The sequence below is a fragment of the Panicum virgatum genome, chromosome 4K (assembly GCF_016808335.1).
Source record: "Panicum virgatum strain AP13 chromosome 4K, P.virgatum_v5, whole genome shotgun sequence".
NCBI lineage: Eukaryota > Viridiplantae > Streptophyta > Magnoliopsida > Poales > Poaceae > Panicum > Panicum virgatum.
Genome location: NC_053139.1, coordinates 19564276 through 19579571, shown reverse-complemented (window position 1 = coordinate 19579571; position 15296 = coordinate 19564276). Strand labels below are relative to the sequence as shown.

Sequence of the window (15296 nt, the reverse complement as noted above, 5' to 3'; positions counted from 1 at the left end):
ACTAAACAATAAACTCACTTTTGCAAGATAAAACTATAGATCAATATACAGCAAAGTAACATGCAAAACAATATTTTTCCTAAGTAGATCTCAGCTAGAGGAATCCAACAAAACAAGTTTCATAATTTTTGGAGCTATACATGAATTTCTATGAATTTTGGAAGTTTGCAGCACAATTAAACCTAAAGATACCCTAGCAACAATTGCTAGGTCTACCCGGGGCAGCCACACCCGCCAGGCCAGAGGCCGACAGGTGGGTCCAGGGGGCCGAGCGGCACCACCAGGCCGGGTCAAGGCCAAGGGCTGCCTTGACCCCGCGCCTGGGCGCGCCCACGCGCGCGCGCGCACACGCAGCGGCGCCGGCGGACGGCGGCGCGGCGGAGCGAGGCCGGAGCGGGCCAGGGGCGGCGCGCACGGGGATAAGGAGGAGGCGGCAAGCCTCACCGGCGGTGGCGCAGGCGAGGAGCGGCGGCGAGGGGGCAGTGCGACGGGCAGGGGCGGCGGCGGGCGGAGAAGAGCGGCGGCGGCCCTGCAGGGAGGCGGATGGGGCAGGGTTAGGGGTGGAATCGAGCGAGAAGAGGTAGAAGAAGCTCCCACCCCGAGGAATTGAGCCACGGCTCACCGGAGGCGACGAATCACGGTGGCCGGCGGAGCTCGGGCGGGCGGCGTCAAAGGGGATTCGGGCTAGGGTTTGGGTTGGAAGGGAACGGGGGTCGACCGGGCGCGGATAAGGGCGTGGGGGAGGATGACCGTGGCACGGGACGCGAAGATGGCCGGCACGTGGCGCGTCTCGCGAGGATGAACGGCGGCGGCGACGTGTGCGGCGCGGCGCCGAGCGGAAAACAGAGAGGAGAGAGGGAAGGGGCTGACAGGTGGGCCCGGCGGGGAATTTTCATTTTCTTTTCTTTTTTTTTTTTTCAGGGCTGTGACATCTGCTTCTCTAGATTGTTGGAAGGTCAATGCTTTGCTTATTGCCGGCTAGTAGTGATCAGATCGCTTTTGGAAGCTGCTGTGAGAAGCTGTGGTGAATCCCACCTACTACACTCAAGTATGTGAGGAACTGCTGCCTTGATCTCCCTTGACAACTTATATTCTCCAAGGTTGAGTGGCCAAGTTTGAATAATATAATTTCGAGCATTATTGAGGAAGATACTAGGCTAAGACATTCCAAAGTGGATGATCAAGGTGGGGTTGATGCCCGTGGTGCTTTATCCATTAAGGACAAGGAAAAACTGATATGTGGTCACTGTGGTTGAGAAGAACATAAAATAGAGAAATGTTTTAAGAAACATGGCTTTCCACCTCCATGGAAAAAGGGAAAAACTCAGCCGGAGGGAGTTCGAGGTACTAATTGGAATAAGCAAACCACACTGCATCTGAAAGGGAGCTTCCAGTGGTAGATGTTCATGCTCATCGGAAATACAACTCTAAGCTCATCCTCCACTCAAGGTTTCTCTGCTGATTCCACTTACCATACCACTACCCAAGGTAAACCTTGAATCATTGATTTGTGAGCCACTAACCATGTGACAGGTGCATCTAATTATTTCACTTCCTGCACTCCTTGTTCAGGTAAATATAAGGTGTGTGTAGCAAATGGTTCCATAGTTCCTATAATAGGTCGAGCATCTGTTAGGTGCACCAAAATCTTATACTTGTCACCAATTTTGCATGTTCCCAATTTCCTCGTTAATCTACTATCTGTTAGCTCTGTCACAAAATCTCACAATTGTAGAGGTTGGTTTGATCCTTCTCATTGTGCTTTTCAGGAGCTAGGAACAGGGAGAATTCTTGGGACCGGGACTGTGCATAATGGACTATTACCATGATGAAGGAAGTGATGAGGTTACTTTTGTATCTCCAAGATGTCTCCGTGTCAAGAATTATTATTACTTCACCGCAGGCTTGGACATCCCTCTTTTGCAGGATTTTTGGGTAATCCCATGATGTGGTTAAGCGGGATTTTTGGGTTTAGATGTGGAAAACCCCTTGTTTTGAGATGAAGGCTCTAGACAATGGTTACACAAATGAATTCCGTACAAAATCCCTATAAAACCTCCTTGGTTTGGGTCTTCAATCTTGCTATGGGCGATCGTCTAGGTTGCGCTATGTCTTGGCGAGTGGATGAGCTCCTAGGGTTCTCCATAAGTTGTGGCACTCAAAAGCAGAGTGTATGCCGGTTGGGTACCATGAGCAGTAGTCATCGAGGGCATGCTCTTAGCGTTCCTATGCACTTGTAGGTTTCTTACCTCATGGCTTCTGCTATGTAGTCATAGAAGGAGCATCACTCTTGCGCTTCCAAGCCGAGCCTGAGTAGTCTTGGTGAATGTTGTAGCGAGTAGGGCTGTACGGCTCGACTCCTTCTCATTCTTTTTTGCTTGGCAATGCTGACATCGCGAGCGTGGTGGCCAATATTGATAATGTTGCGCTGGTCGTTGGTGGAGTTTTTGTAGAGGTCGCCACACTCTTGTTGCTCCATAGTGCACTGCCTGCGCCTTACGTGTTTGAAGTTCTTGAGCTTGCAACGATACATTTGTGATTCATTATTACTAGGAAGACTGCGCGCTACGCCGCGCCTATCTGGAGAGGTGCAGCAAAACAGAACGGCCCAAAAGTTCCATTTTTTGGGCCATACCGCTGATTTGGGCTTGGGCAGTTGCCGGTTTGGGCTAGAATGAGCTAAAGAGGTCGGTTTCCTGTGTCTGGTTTTGTTTCAGCGAAGTCACCGTTAGGCCGGTTTGGGCGGCCGGTTTCGTTGCTGCCAAGGCAACAGATGTATTTTAGTGGGGAATGGATTGCAGCTGCTGCAACGGAGATAGCGGGGTGTTGTTTTTGGTGTGCTTTTGAAGGCCGGTAGCGCTTAAGTGCAGAGCATTGAAGGTATGGCGGTCGTTCCTGGTGCTTGCAGCATCTGTCTGGGTCAGCAATCTGAAGGTGAAGTGCTTTGATCTTGTGTTTCAGTTGGTTGCATAAGTGCTGAAATTCTGTATTGGTGTAGGAGGTCCTGTTGTGCATGTGTCTGATCATGTGATTCTGAACGCTGTGGTGAAGGCTTTAGAAGGATCCAGTCCTTTCTATTCATTTAGGATAGTTGACGGCCTTTATGTGGCCACGGGTTTTGTGGTTGTCCCCTTGGCAGATCAGGTTGATGATCTAACTCTTCTTGAGGCAATGGGCTCACCATCGGTTAGTAAGGATGGTGCAGAGGAGTTGGCAGCTCATGCTCTGATTGTTGCCGCGGAACGCGAATTCAGTGTTGTAGTTAAGGATTTCAATTTTGATGCGGTAAAAGTTCTGAGAATGGAGAATGAAAAGCTGCGCAGGAACAATCGACTGCTTAGGTCTGCTTGGGTTCAGTCGCTCGATCATCTTGAGACGCTTCAGAAGACGCTTGAAGAGATCACCATGGACGCTTTAGTGGTTCTCCAAGGAACTCCATTGCTGTACTTGCTCATGGAGCTGCTGTTTGGGCTGAGGAGAATGTTTGGGATGGCACCGCTGCCATGGAGAACCTGTCGAGGGACTTCATGGATGAGGACTGAGATGATTGCTGTGGGCTGTGGCATCTACATTTTGTCTGTGTATGGGTTTCGTAGGAGCTAATGTTTAGCAGTGGCTTGTACGCCTGAGGATGTGTACTGCAATTTGTTTAGGTGTGTATGTTGAGTTGTCTGTAAGAACATATATGAATATATGTACTGTATTGGTGTGCTAGATTGCATGAACTTTTGTCTCTTTGTTTCGTTGCCTGTTGATGGTGAGTGGAACTGTTATGGAGTTGTAAGCTATATTTGACCGCATGATCTTTTTTTTTTATCTATATGATCATATGATCTGCAATTGCATTTCAGTTGATATGCACATATCTGCAAACATGGTACACAACATGTTCTGGGAAGTAGAGGAACCGAAAAATACCACAAAGAGTACAGCTTTCATACATAGGATTAAGGTTCAAGGATCACAGGCAATATAGAGTTGCTTGATACAGGTGGATTTATAAATTCCTAGCCTGATCAAATAGGTTTAGTCGTGATGCTGAAGGAGCAAGCATAAACCAGGTAGCCTACAATTTGCAGTTGCAACAATAGATTTGGATAACCCAACACACATAGAGTCGAAACCAGCAGGCAGGCTTGAGCAGGTTCTTCTTGGGTGATATATCTTGCTGAGAAGGCGAGTCAGGTTCTTTGCTATTGCAATGTGGTCATCATTTCCAGGCTGGTTTCCAAGGCACTGTGTGTTTGGTTGTCCTGTGGAGTATAATCTGGAGAATTCCTTGAAGCGGCGTCTCATGGCGAGGCACCCAAAAGAATGTCACAACGTCAATTGCCAAAAGGTAGTGTCATATTGTCACTGTCCGCGCTAAATGTTAAAGCACGCAAAAGAATCCATGTGTACCTGGAGTGGCTGCTATAGTGTCTACGATTGCAAGCCAGCCGTAGGAGGAGTAGTAGTAGGGTGGTATATACAGTGGGTGGAAAGTTGGGCTCCTCCTGCAAAGACATTCCAGATGATGGTTTAGTCAATAGTTGTGCTGTGGAATTGCATGACAAATTCGCAAATAGTGGTTTGTTATGAGGGCAGTAACTTACAGAAGAAGGTGGTTGCATGCTTGGTCTCATAGATCCGGCCCCCCATAGTAAGATCGGCCAGAATACGTTTCTACAATGGAAAGTTAAGAGGCTAAGATGCACATGCAGGAAATATGGATAGTAGATTGTAAGAAACCATTTGAAAAAATGGTGGGAGGTTGCACCTTTCAGCAGAGTGGCATATTCTTTTGGGAAGGCAAGTATAGGCTCAATAATAGACGCAGGAATTAAATAGTCTGCAAAGTCTAATTTCAGTTTGGTTAATTGAATTGGAAAAAATATTGTAGAAGAGAAAGATTAATCGGGGCCAAATACACATAACCTTTCCTCATCCGAGCCCTGTTCCTGTTCCTAGCCATTCGTCTGGCTCTATTTTCTCTAGCAACAGATACAGGCACGAGCGGGCAGAAATGGTCTCCTAAACGAAAGGAGCACATGAGAACGAATCACGCAGAGCAAAGGTCATTCCTAAAAAAAATTGGTGGGCTCTCAGGTCAACTCACTAAGCGCTATGTAATTTCGTGGGGCAATAGAAACAGGGGCAGGAGCTGAAACTCCAGTGGCCTGTGGAAACAAAGGAACATGGAGGAGTGCCAGCCGTGACCGCACGTTCCTGGCAGAACCAGCACCCACACGAGCAGCCAAAGTGGCCTCAGCAGCTGCCTCTCGACGCCGGCGGCGCGAGGCAGCCAGATCCGACGCAGGGCACCTAGCACGCACATTCCTGGCACCGCAACTGGAAGGCTCCCTGCAACGTCACCGTGACGGAGCAGGAGCATCCATCCAAACCCTTGGATATGAAAACACATCACATAAGCAGGACGAAAGGGGGAAGAGGCTAGGCAGAGTGGACGCAAAAGGAACGCGCATAATTTGAGCAGCCGGGAAACAAAGTTTCCAGACAAACGGAGCAAGCACAGAGAACATGACAACGAAACAAACCCAAAACGCATTAGCAGGTAGCGTAAACGAAAATGCCGCAAAGAACAACAGTAAACACACCTGCCGAAACGCAGAAACACGGCAGGGACGGCAACACGTCTCAGGCAGGGGACCTATACGGTAGACCACATTAGCAACTACTCCCTCCTTCCTCGTTTATAAGGCACGGTGGAACATGACACGGTCTTTCAAACAATACTTTGACCATTTATTTGTCATATATTATATCACTTATGATTATAAATTTATAATCATTGTAAACTATATTTGATGACGAATCCAATCATATAAAATTTACATTATAAAAATTAAAAATTAATAGTTAAATTATTAATCAAAGATATAAATATTTAAATCTTGATATGCGTGTGCGCCTTATAAACGAGGAAGGAGGGAGTAACAATCAGAAGAACCTAGAAGGAACCAAATGCAATGCGAATCCTCGGAACTCAAAAAGGCAAACGGCCAAATTGATGTACGCTCAGCCTATGCGAATCCCAGGAACCTTGTTACATTTAAGTAGACGCAAAGGGAGGGCAGTGCGAACGGCACGAGAACCGCAGCAAAAAAAATCGCAAGGCCGCGGCCACAAGAACACATGCACAAACGGAGAAGGCAGGGCGCAGAGGAGCAGGACGGTAAAATCCTGATTCCGACAGCAAAGGGAAGCACCGATTCGCGGGGCGGGCGCACTCCAAGGAACCCAAAAAAAGCAGGAAACAACAGGTCTAGCGCAGCCACATGCTCACCGGCAAACAGAGAACGACCACCGCGAGCACAAACAGGGGATGCGACAATGTTGCGCAGATCTGGAACTTACCGCAGCAAAGGAGAGAGCAGAGCGACCGCGGTAGAGCCGGCGCGTTCCGGCGGCTGCGCGGCGAGGTACAGATAGCGTCCGCCTCTCCCGCTCGTCGTCGCCGCACCGCCGATGCCTCCCCACACGGATGGGCTCCTCCGAGGACGATGAGGTCCGCCACTCCCCAGACCCTATACTGCCTCGGCGAGAAGGGAAAGAAAACGCAAGGACCAGCGGCAGCGCCCCGTGGAGAGGAGTCCAGCGGAACCCTGCGGGGCCCGCAACCCGGCAAGGCGTTGGAGGTCTTGGTAGCTGGGGCCGAGCGACCCCACACATAAGCGAGGCATCACCTGCAGCGCGCGGAGGCAGGAATCGCCGATTCCACGGCTCGCGTAGGGCTCCTCCTGCCATGGCACGTGTCACTCAGGGGGTAGCTCAATCACTCCAAGGGCGCCCTCCCCATGCTGTATAGTATATAGAGTATTGTCTTCCAGCTTCACCATAACTAAAACTCTAGGGATGTCATCAGTTAATAACGGGCGGCCCATGTCGCTCGTTCCGCCTTCCGTGGTAGCGCCGCCTTCTTTGGGTATGTTAGAGAAGTACCCATTGTCATCCATGTTGTAGTTGTCCAAGTCGATGCACTCTACGACCTTGTTGTCGATCTCTTGGATTTCCGCAATGCGCACCAGAAATACTTCAAGGGTCGTCGAGTGGTTTCTAGTGGTCGAGTCTTCTTCCTTCTTGGAGGGTGCTAGTGGCTTGCTTTCTTGGAATGGGAGTTCGTCGAGGTATTTGTCAGGGCTCGACCGGATTTGGCTGCAGGTTTCCCTATCTTTCCAATACACAGTCTGACCATGGAGGGTTGATGCCTTTCCAAAACCAAGGTGTCGTTCACTACTACAGAAATCTTAACCGAGACGGGCAAAAAGCATTACCCGAGGCAGTTTTTGCAACCGCCTCCGAGCAAAAGTCACGGTTAATCGTGACCTTAACCGAGGTGATTTTCCTGCCCGCCTTGGTAAGTGAAATAAAAAACAAAAAAAGCCCACCGAGCCTATCAAGGGCCCTCCAAGCCCATCACCGAGTCAGCCGTCGTTGTGCCGCGTCCCGAGCCACCGCCATGGAATACAAAATCGCTCGATAATCGCGATTATCGGTGAAATTTACCGTTACCGATGTTGACTGATAAACGTTATCAATTGATTTTTCGATGGATTTCAATCCAAATTTCAAAAATTCAAAAAAATTTATAACTAGTGTGGAAAAAATTCTATAAAAAACTAGAGCCTCTCTATAGTCTAGAATGATGTCACATATTAAAAACAACCACCGTTTGCTTAGACAAAAAAATGTTTCCAATACTAAAGCCTGATAATTGATGCAAATCCATCGATAATCAATGCAAATCAGTTGATATTCAACAATTTTGGTTGATTTTCTATTTCCTTTCACCAACTTGACCAAATATGCATGGGGTATTTACTATATTGTTGTATATTATGCTACAAATGGATGGTTATACTGATAATTTGCAATGTAGACTAGTGTTAAATATTAGTGGTGGGAAGAAAGAATTCAATGTTGACTTGTTGTTAAATCGGTTAGGATACAATAGGCTTCAATGTTGACTATAATATGTATGCTTATACTAAAAAAAACTATGTCTAAATGTCTAATTGGTTTACATAATTATTATATAAAAAAGTGTCATTTATGAAAAATGGATGTTTTAAGTGTCTTTTTGTATGAATTATGGATGTGGTCATATGAGTCTGTTACCAATTTGCATAAAACTTGTGTCAATTTATGCTAATATGGACAATGTGGTTTGTATGGACTATGTACTTTTTTGTATTTATGTGCAATTTCATTTGGTGTATGTCTATTTGTGTGGTTTGCATAATTATACATAACATGGATATATGTAATATGTATATATAGTTTATTCAATTTATATCCAAAATATATGTACATGTTTATTTCTAATGCAATTCTATCGTAAGCTACGTATGTATGTATAATTTACCTTATAAAATACCATACATAACAAACCAAATAAAAATACTATAAAAATTTCTATTTTCCATCTGCTAAATACATTTCTCAGCCGAATTTTCGATAAATCGACCGATTTGCATCGATTATCAATGATAAATCATTGATTATCGATATTTGAATTTGATCTTCCTTATCAGTCGATTTTAGCGATATTTCACCGATTTTCAATCGATTATCGATACCCGAGGGCACTGATAAATCATGTATTAGTGATAATGTAAACCCTGGCCACCGCTGCCCACCGCCCTGCTTCCCGCCGCCGCTCCGCACCCTCCTGGCTGGATCCGTGGCTCGCCGCGTCATCCTAGCCAGATTCGCCACCCGACGCGTCTAGGCTGCCGCTCTGCCGCCCCCGGCCCGCTGCCCGCCGTGGCCCACCGCCGCTCCGCCCTCTCGGCCGGATCCACCGCCCTCCGCGTCCTCCTGGCTGTATCTGCCGCCCGCCGCTGTGGGCCGCAGTCGCCCCACCGCCGTGTCCACCACGGCTTCGGTCCGCTCCTCTGCCGCCGTCCCGCTCCTCCATAAGTTCACAGCAGGTGAAGAAGATCGCCAACTTCTTGAAGAAGCACGCCTGGGACATCATCCAGAACGTCTTGTCGGCGGCTCCCGGAGACCAGAAGGAGGGCCACAACAACGAGCTGGACTCAAAGGCGGCCGACACCGTCGGCCCCTACATCTTCAGCCTCTCCGTCGGCGCGTCGGTCCTGCAGAACATTACCGGCATCCTCGACATCACCAGTGAGCTCGTGTGGGCGCAGTGTGCGTCCTGTACTACGGCTTGCCTGCCTCCGCCGGCGACCAAATTCGAGCCAGGGGCATCGGACACCTTCTCCGCGCTTCCCTGCAGGAGCCAGATGTGCCCGAACGTGATCAGCCAACAGTCGCTGAGCCCGCGGACAACTGCTCGTACCTCGTGCAATACAACGACTACATCAACACGACCGGCTACCTCGCCACCGACACGTTCACGTTCGGTCAGACTCTGGTCCCGGACGTGGTGTTCGGCTGCAGCGAGGCGAGCTTCGGTGATTTCTCCGGCGCATCCGGCGTCCTGGGCTTCAGCAGGGGGGACCTGTCCCTGGTGTCGCAGCTCCAGCTCTCCTGGTTCTCCTACCTCCTGCAGTTTGGGGATGACGCCGTTCCGCAGACGGAGAACAGCCACTCAACTGCTTTTCTCAAGAGCAGCGTATACCCTAACCTTTACTTTGTCAGGCTCACCGGCATAATGATCAACGGCCGGCAGCTCAACGGCATCCCTGCAGGAACGTTCGACCTCCAGGAAGATGGCACGGGCGGGGTGTTCCTGAGCACGACCGTCCCGGTCACGTGCCTCGAGGAGGCTGCGTACAACGTCGTCAAGCAGGCATTCGTTAGCCGGATCAAGTCGGAAACTGTGGACGGCTCGGCGCTTGGCCTTGACCTCTGCTACAGTTTGGAATCCGTGGATAATATGACCGTCCCGAAGTTGACGCTGGTGTTCGACGGCACCAACGCGGCCATGGAGCTAAAGAAGCACAACTACTTCTTCGCGGACACCACCACCGGCCTGGAGCGCCTGACCATCCTACCGTCTCGGGGCGGATCGCTCCTGGGCAGCTTGCTGCAGACGGACACGAACATGGCCTACGACCTCGACGGTGGGCAGCTCCTCTTCGAGACGGCGTTTGCGCCGCCGCCACACTTGAAGGTGTCTCTGATGGTAGTAGTCCATTTGGTAGCATGGGTGCTGCTGTTTTAGCCTGTGCCGGAAGTTGCCCATGCTTGCTGCATCTACATAATCTCTAGGTTTCTTCCATAAAGCATATATGTATATGTTTCTGCTTATTGATAATATATAAAATGGGGACATGAAAGTTATTGGTGTTTCGATCTCCTTCATTGTCCTCGCAAATCTGGAGGACTGAAACTACAGAATTAGTCAGGGGTTTCCGGACCGAGCCTAATGCACCAAAAACGTAGCTCAGCGCCGCGCAAGAAGAAAATCTCTTGACTCCCCAAGGAATTCTATTGCCAAAAATTGATTATGGGGCATGCAGTGTTGGGTCCTGCAGTGTAACATAACTAATGTTTGTCAGGAAACGATTAGTACTTCTATATAATACTGTTAGCACTTCTATATAATACATTTGCTCAACCTGAAGAATAAATGGAGTTTAAGTAAGATAAGGCATGCTTGAAGCATTGATCTATATCGCAGCTTATGGATTTCTCATGGGATCCAGCAGTCCAGCATCCTCTATTGTTTTTCCTTCACCGTACCGTCACACATCATATCAAATAGAGATAATTAAATCAACTCAAACATTTTCACCCTACAACTTGGCCCATAGGAACATCTCCAAGAGAGCAAAAAACATATATAGAGTCCCAAAACGCTAGTTTTGAGACCATGCCAAAAACTATTTGGGAGTAAAAAAACCTAATCCAACAATTCAACAAAAAAGTTTAGTTGGAGCTATGCCATGATCTGTAGGCATAACAGAAGTTTTTTTTCCACCACTTGCGGGTCATGCCCTTTGTTGACGGTCGTTAAGTACCAAAATCACCCGTCAATTTGATCAGAAAATAAGGGAGAGCTAACATTTCTCACACGCATATTAGTTTAGAATAATATTTTTCGACATATCCCCTTGGATTTTACTGGCATGTAGGGAATTGAGCACATTTGAGAAGAAAACACAACTAAGGTGCAAGAAGCACAATTCCAACAAAACACAAGTTGCCACCTCAACTTGTTTGTGGCAATATTAACATAAAAAGTTTATGGCAATACTCTCTAATGCAACGCTATAGAGTGTGGCAATTACCATAATATTGCACAAAAACAAAACAAAAAACCGCTGCAATGCTCCTATTACCTGAAAGTTTCTTGCAACAGCTGCCAACCAAACTGATATAGATGCAAATGGTACCTATTGCCACAATCTAGGCCCTACTGCCACATTTTTCACCATTGCGATAGGCCAAAAATCTAGTAGTGTGCAAAGGGCCGACAACATGACAACAACCGACATACTTCTGTGTGGCTGAGGCGGTGAACCTGGTTCGACCAACCTACTGATTTGGCCGAACTATTGGCAGACCCACTCATGCCCAATCAGCACGTGGTAGCTCCTGATGGCCTCGCCCTAAGTCGGTTATGCCTGTGCCTACCTGAATTACTAGCCAGAACCATCCTACTCAAGGCTATAAATATGAGTGGCACTCCATTTAGGACACAAACCAAGTTGCTCAATCACTCTTCTCTCTTACAATTAGTCCTTAGGCTAGTGAAGTTTAGGTTGATGTAGCTCTTGTTCGGGTTTTCGGGGTTGCTCCAGAGCTTGGTATGGCTTTAGTACTTTTCTCTCTTTATATTACTCAGATATCTTAAATCGAGTTGACTTCTTTATTATCTTTGCTTATGCGTGGTTCATATCACTATGTCACATGTATGTCCATTAGTTAGTTTATACTTATACCGTATGCCTTGTATGCATGGATGAGTAAATCTAGTGCCACAACATTAGTCTAGTGTTCATCACATTTGCTCTAGTGCAATGTTTGTCAATCTGAAGGGTCGAGGCTCCGTTCGGAGTACTAGAGTGTCACTTATCAATGCAGGCATGAGGGCTGGGTTTGTTAGGGTTGCTAGATGTGGCTCTACCCCACGATTTGTAGAGGTAGGAGGCAAGTGGTGATAGGCCCGTCCTACCATCCTAATCCTCTACGTTTGGGCAGAGCTGTAAGAGGTCCATAAAGTAGCCGTGATGGGCTGGTGGCTCCTCCACCAATTACATTGTGGTAGTACCTGTGAGTCTAGAGCTAGGCTCTAATTGTGTGTATGTACGTGCCGTACAATATAAAATTGTATGGCCCATGTAGCTATCTTCCTTTCTCCCTGCCCGGGTTCTTTTTTCTTGATCTTGAGTTATATCTTACGTGTCACACTATCTCTAATGGGAATGTGTGGGTTCCGATCTTCCACCAAGAGGGTAACTATCAATTTGTCGATGACCCAACACAAGCGATCCAGCTTTTGATCAACAAGAGCCGAGCCCGCAACCGATGCACCACATCGTCTCTTAGTTATCAACCGTGCGCTGCCTAATTGACCTCGCCGGAAAAGCTAATATTTTTCTTCTACGAAAAGAAAAACACAAGCAAGAATGAAAAAATATGCAACTAAAGATAGTAGATAAATATTAAGCTCACAAAGTTGGGGTGTCATAAACGGATGACGGTGAACTGTTCGACATAGAATTAATCTAAGCAAAATCTAACCCTAAATTGAGTAATGACTATTGAATATAAAGGTTCCGGGTCATCCATGAAAAGCTAAGATTGTCCCTAATGGACTCCAACATGATACACGATCCAACGGCTCAAAATATGGTGCATTTATACATGTCATGCCCTAAAATCATCCTAATTGAATATATTCTTCTTAATAGTCGTATCCATATGTGTCATACCCACATCATTCTCCCCTTCTTGGCTATAATTGTTGAAGATGTCATAGGTAACAACCATTAATAATGCACCCCATCTTGGAATTGAAACTGTTTCTTTAAAATAAAACAAAAGGTACTTGATATGATAGGATTAGTGGTATTGCAGCCTCTACTTCATCACATTGTTGCAAAATCAAAGGAGATTTCATATTTGAACAAATATAAACTTCATGTACCATATATTCTCCTCTAAAGTTATATTTGCGAATAAAGTGATATGTATTATAAGACAACCATGACAATTCAGTACTTGCAAAAAGTCTCTCCTCCAAATAACTTAGATTACACAGACTAACAAATTCAATATAATCCAAAGTATTCAAAGAAGCTAAGAAATTCAGTTCATCTTGTGCACTTATATATAATCAGAAGAAAAGATTTATTTTCAGCTCTAATGTAAGCTTCTAAAGAAAAAGTATCATAGTACATTTTGCACATACAATTCCTCTTTGTCACAAGAAATAGCTAGAAAATATTATTGTAACAGAGATAAATCATCTTGTAACAAAGGTATTATCTTGTAAAAAAGGTAAATCAATTAAAGGTTCCACTAAATTTTGCTCTATGATAGTATGATTTGTGGACAAAATCAATTCATCAAAGGAATTCTCACCTTGCATGAATGTAGCGTCCTTTTTATTACCTTGTGTATTATTTTCAAAAATTGTTGGTGCATGATCAGTTGATACATCCAAAAAATTAGAAGTTTCTGCAGGTACTTCATTTTCTTTTGCATGGTCTTTTACTGTAGCAGATGTAGTAGCAGCGATATGAGCCATCTTTCGCTTGGCATAATTTTCAGCGATCGTCTTCTTAGTTTCTTCAGCTATCTTCATCATGTCCTGATGTAGACTAATTCTCCATTCTTCCCAATCTATCATGTTTTCCTCTTCCCATAACATTATAGTATGAAAATAGGAGAAACACAATGTGTTATCCCTATCAACTACAACTCTCGCTGGTACCAAGTTCTTACAAGATTCTTACCGTAGTCAAGATGGAAAAACTGGTGGTTAGTTATTACCTTGAGATAATTGTATGTGATTGCAAAGGTCGTATACTTGCAGAGCAGGAGTAATATGTGTAGCTTAGAAAGGCAACAATATATATATGTATGTGGCACACAATAACAGATAGCAAGCATTTTCCTAGTTGCTTGTCTAAACTTATTCCTAGAATGAAACCAGACCATTGCAAAGAAACTGAACAAATGAAGGCAAGGGCAACATAATAGAACAAGTCAGCTTGCTTTGAATCCTCTTTACAGAACAGAAGAAAACTACCCGAATAAGTGTTTGGTAGGGTTTCTAAGCTCGTATCAGGCTAGATTTCATTGTAACCCAGTCCCCTAGACTAAGGGTGGGTAGAGATCCCATCAAAATCATCTAAAACCTCAAGCAATACAAATCACCAAAGGGGCTGTAGGGTATTATGCAATCTGCAGCCTCAACCTGTCTAAACCTTGTTTGCCCACACCTTTTAATTCTTGGTCTCGGCGACACCCTACCTACAATCTACTATCTTGGGGTATGGTAAGGAACATGGCCCCATTAGGCCATTATTTGTGATTTTGGTAATTGTGTGACAAGTTAATCAATGAGATTAACAAATTTGTGAGATCATAGTTGTAGATTTTCTAGGTCCCATGGATCGAGTCCAAACCATATCCAAGACATCCAATTCACTGTCGAGATACCCAAAACATAGTGAAAAACTAGAGAGAATATATTTGAGGTATCCAAATGACTGCCACGATGATTTGGACAAGTGTCAGCAAAAATAGAAGCACCGGTTAAATTGATACATAGACACTGGTTAAACCGATGCAAAGGCATCGGTGCACTGGAAAGCTCATTTGAAGATCAACTGAAGAACTGCACTGATCAAATGGATGGTTAATAGAAGAGCATCAGTGCATTCATCATACTATTGTCCAGAGAGCATGTCAAGGGCGCAACAGCATTGTCTTCAGCACGGGTTGAACCGACGGTGCAGTGGAGCAAGGCATCGGCGCAACGCCATGCCAGCAGCAGAGAGCTGAGATTGAAATTTGAAGACCAGTTAAACCGACACCAAGGCATCAATTTAACCGATGGCTGCTGAGTCTGCAAAGCAGCATGTAGTTTCAGACTGTTGGTGACCGGTTGAACTGACAGCCCCCGTCCATTTGAAGCTTGTTGGAGTTTTGCTGGATTTGCTGGATTTTTCTAGCCATTGGGACAACGGCTCTATGGACTTGGTGGCCTATATATACGTCTCACCCCGGTCATTTGAAGCTTGTTGGATTTCAGAGACACCACATACACATTAGAGAATACCTCCAAACCAACCAAGTGCTTAGTGATCAATTTTTTAGTCGTTAGTACACCATTGAGAGTGTTAGTGCTAGGTTAGTTCTTTAGTGAG

General features: G+C 45.9%; 3 protein-coding genes across 4 annotated transcripts; 2 read left to right on the top strand and 1 right to left on the bottom strand.

Moving 5' to 3' along the window:
* The first annotated feature begins 931 nt into the window (after nucleotides 1-931).
* LOC120703413 lies at nucleotides 932-3800 on the top strand. 2 transcript variants are annotated; one of them, XR_005686948.1, is made up of 4 exons: nucleotides 932-1024; nucleotides 1101-1488; nucleotides 1770-2934; nucleotides 2999-3800. XR_005686948.1 is itself a non-coding variant. In XM_039987495.1 (4 exons), exons 3-4 carry the CDS (start codon nucleotides 2883-2885, stop codon nucleotides 3601-3603), a joined length of 657 nt encoding a protein of 218 aa, XP_039843429.1. In that variant the 5' UTR covers nucleotides 1073-1488; nucleotides 1770-1935; nucleotides 2718-2882; the 3' UTR covers nucleotides 3604-3800. The 2 variants fall into 2 exon arrangements, 1 of the variants encoding a protein (XP_039843429.1); XM_039987495.1 differs by lacking the exon at nucleotides 932-1024 and having other exon boundaries at nucleotides 1073-1488; nucleotides 1770-1935; nucleotides 2718-2934.
* An 89-nt stretch (nucleotides 3801-3889) lies between these two features.
* On the bottom strand, nucleotides 3890-6687 carry LOC120703411. Its single transcript, XM_039987494.1, has 7 exons — nucleotides 6358-6687; nucleotides 5598-5650; nucleotides 5099-5343; nucleotides 4918-5013; nucleotides 4760-4831; nucleotides 4596-4665; nucleotides 3890-4496 (listed from the first exon to the last, which is right to left on the bottom strand). The coding sequence occupies exons 1-6, from the start codon at nucleotides 6670-6672 to the stop codon at nucleotides 4622-4624; spliced, it is 825 nt and encodes a 274-aa protein (XP_039843428.1). The 5' UTR covers nucleotides 6673-6687; the 3' UTR covers nucleotides 3890-4496; nucleotides 4596-4621.
* Nucleotides 6688-7017: 330 nt separating this feature from the next.
* LOC120702001 (aspartic proteinase nepenthesin-2-like) lies at nucleotides 7018-10251 on the top strand. The gene is made up of 3 exons (XM_039985783.1): nucleotides 7018-7127; nucleotides 8924-9117; nucleotides 9156-10251. Exons 1-3 carry the CDS (start codon nucleotides 7018-7020, stop codon nucleotides 10133-10135), a joined length of 1284 nt encoding a protein of 427 aa, XP_039841717.1. The 3' UTR covers nucleotides 10136-10251.
* Nucleotides 10252-15296: the final 5045 nt, after the last annotated feature.

Coding starts and splice junctions, on each gene's coding strand:
- LOC120703411 (XM_039987494.1), bottom strand. CDS start 6,672: ATGTGTGGGGTCGCTCGGCCCCAGCTACCAAGACCTCCAACGCCTTGC. Junction 5,651..6,357: donor CTGCTCTCTCCTTTGCTGCG/GTAAGTTCCAGA, acceptor TCTACCGTATAG/GTCCCCTGCCTGAGACGTGT. Junction 5,344..5,597: donor GTGTTTCTGCGTTTCGGCAG/GTGTGTTTACTG, acceptor GTGACGTTGCAG/GGAGCCTTCCAGTTGCGGTG.
- LOC120703413 (XM_039987495.1), top strand. CDS start 2,883: ATGGCGGTCGTTCCTGGTGCTTGCAGCATCTGTCTGGGTCAGCAATCT. Junction 2,935..2,998: donor TCTGGGTCAGCAATCTGAAG/GTGAAGTGCTTT, acceptor GTATTGGTGTAG/GAGGTCCTGTTGTGCATGTG.
- LOC120702001 (XM_039985783.1), top strand. CDS start 7,018: ATGCGCACCAGAAATACTTCAAGGGTCGTCGAGTGGTTTCTAGTGGTC. Junction 7,128..8,923: donor TGGAATGGGAGTTCGTCGAG/GTATTTGTCAGG, acceptor CTCCTCCATAAG/TTCACAGCAGGTGAAGAAGA. Junction 9,118..9,155: donor GGTCCTGCAGAACATTACCG/GCATCCTCGACA, acceptor GTGTGGGCGCAG/TGTGCGTCCTGTACTACGGC.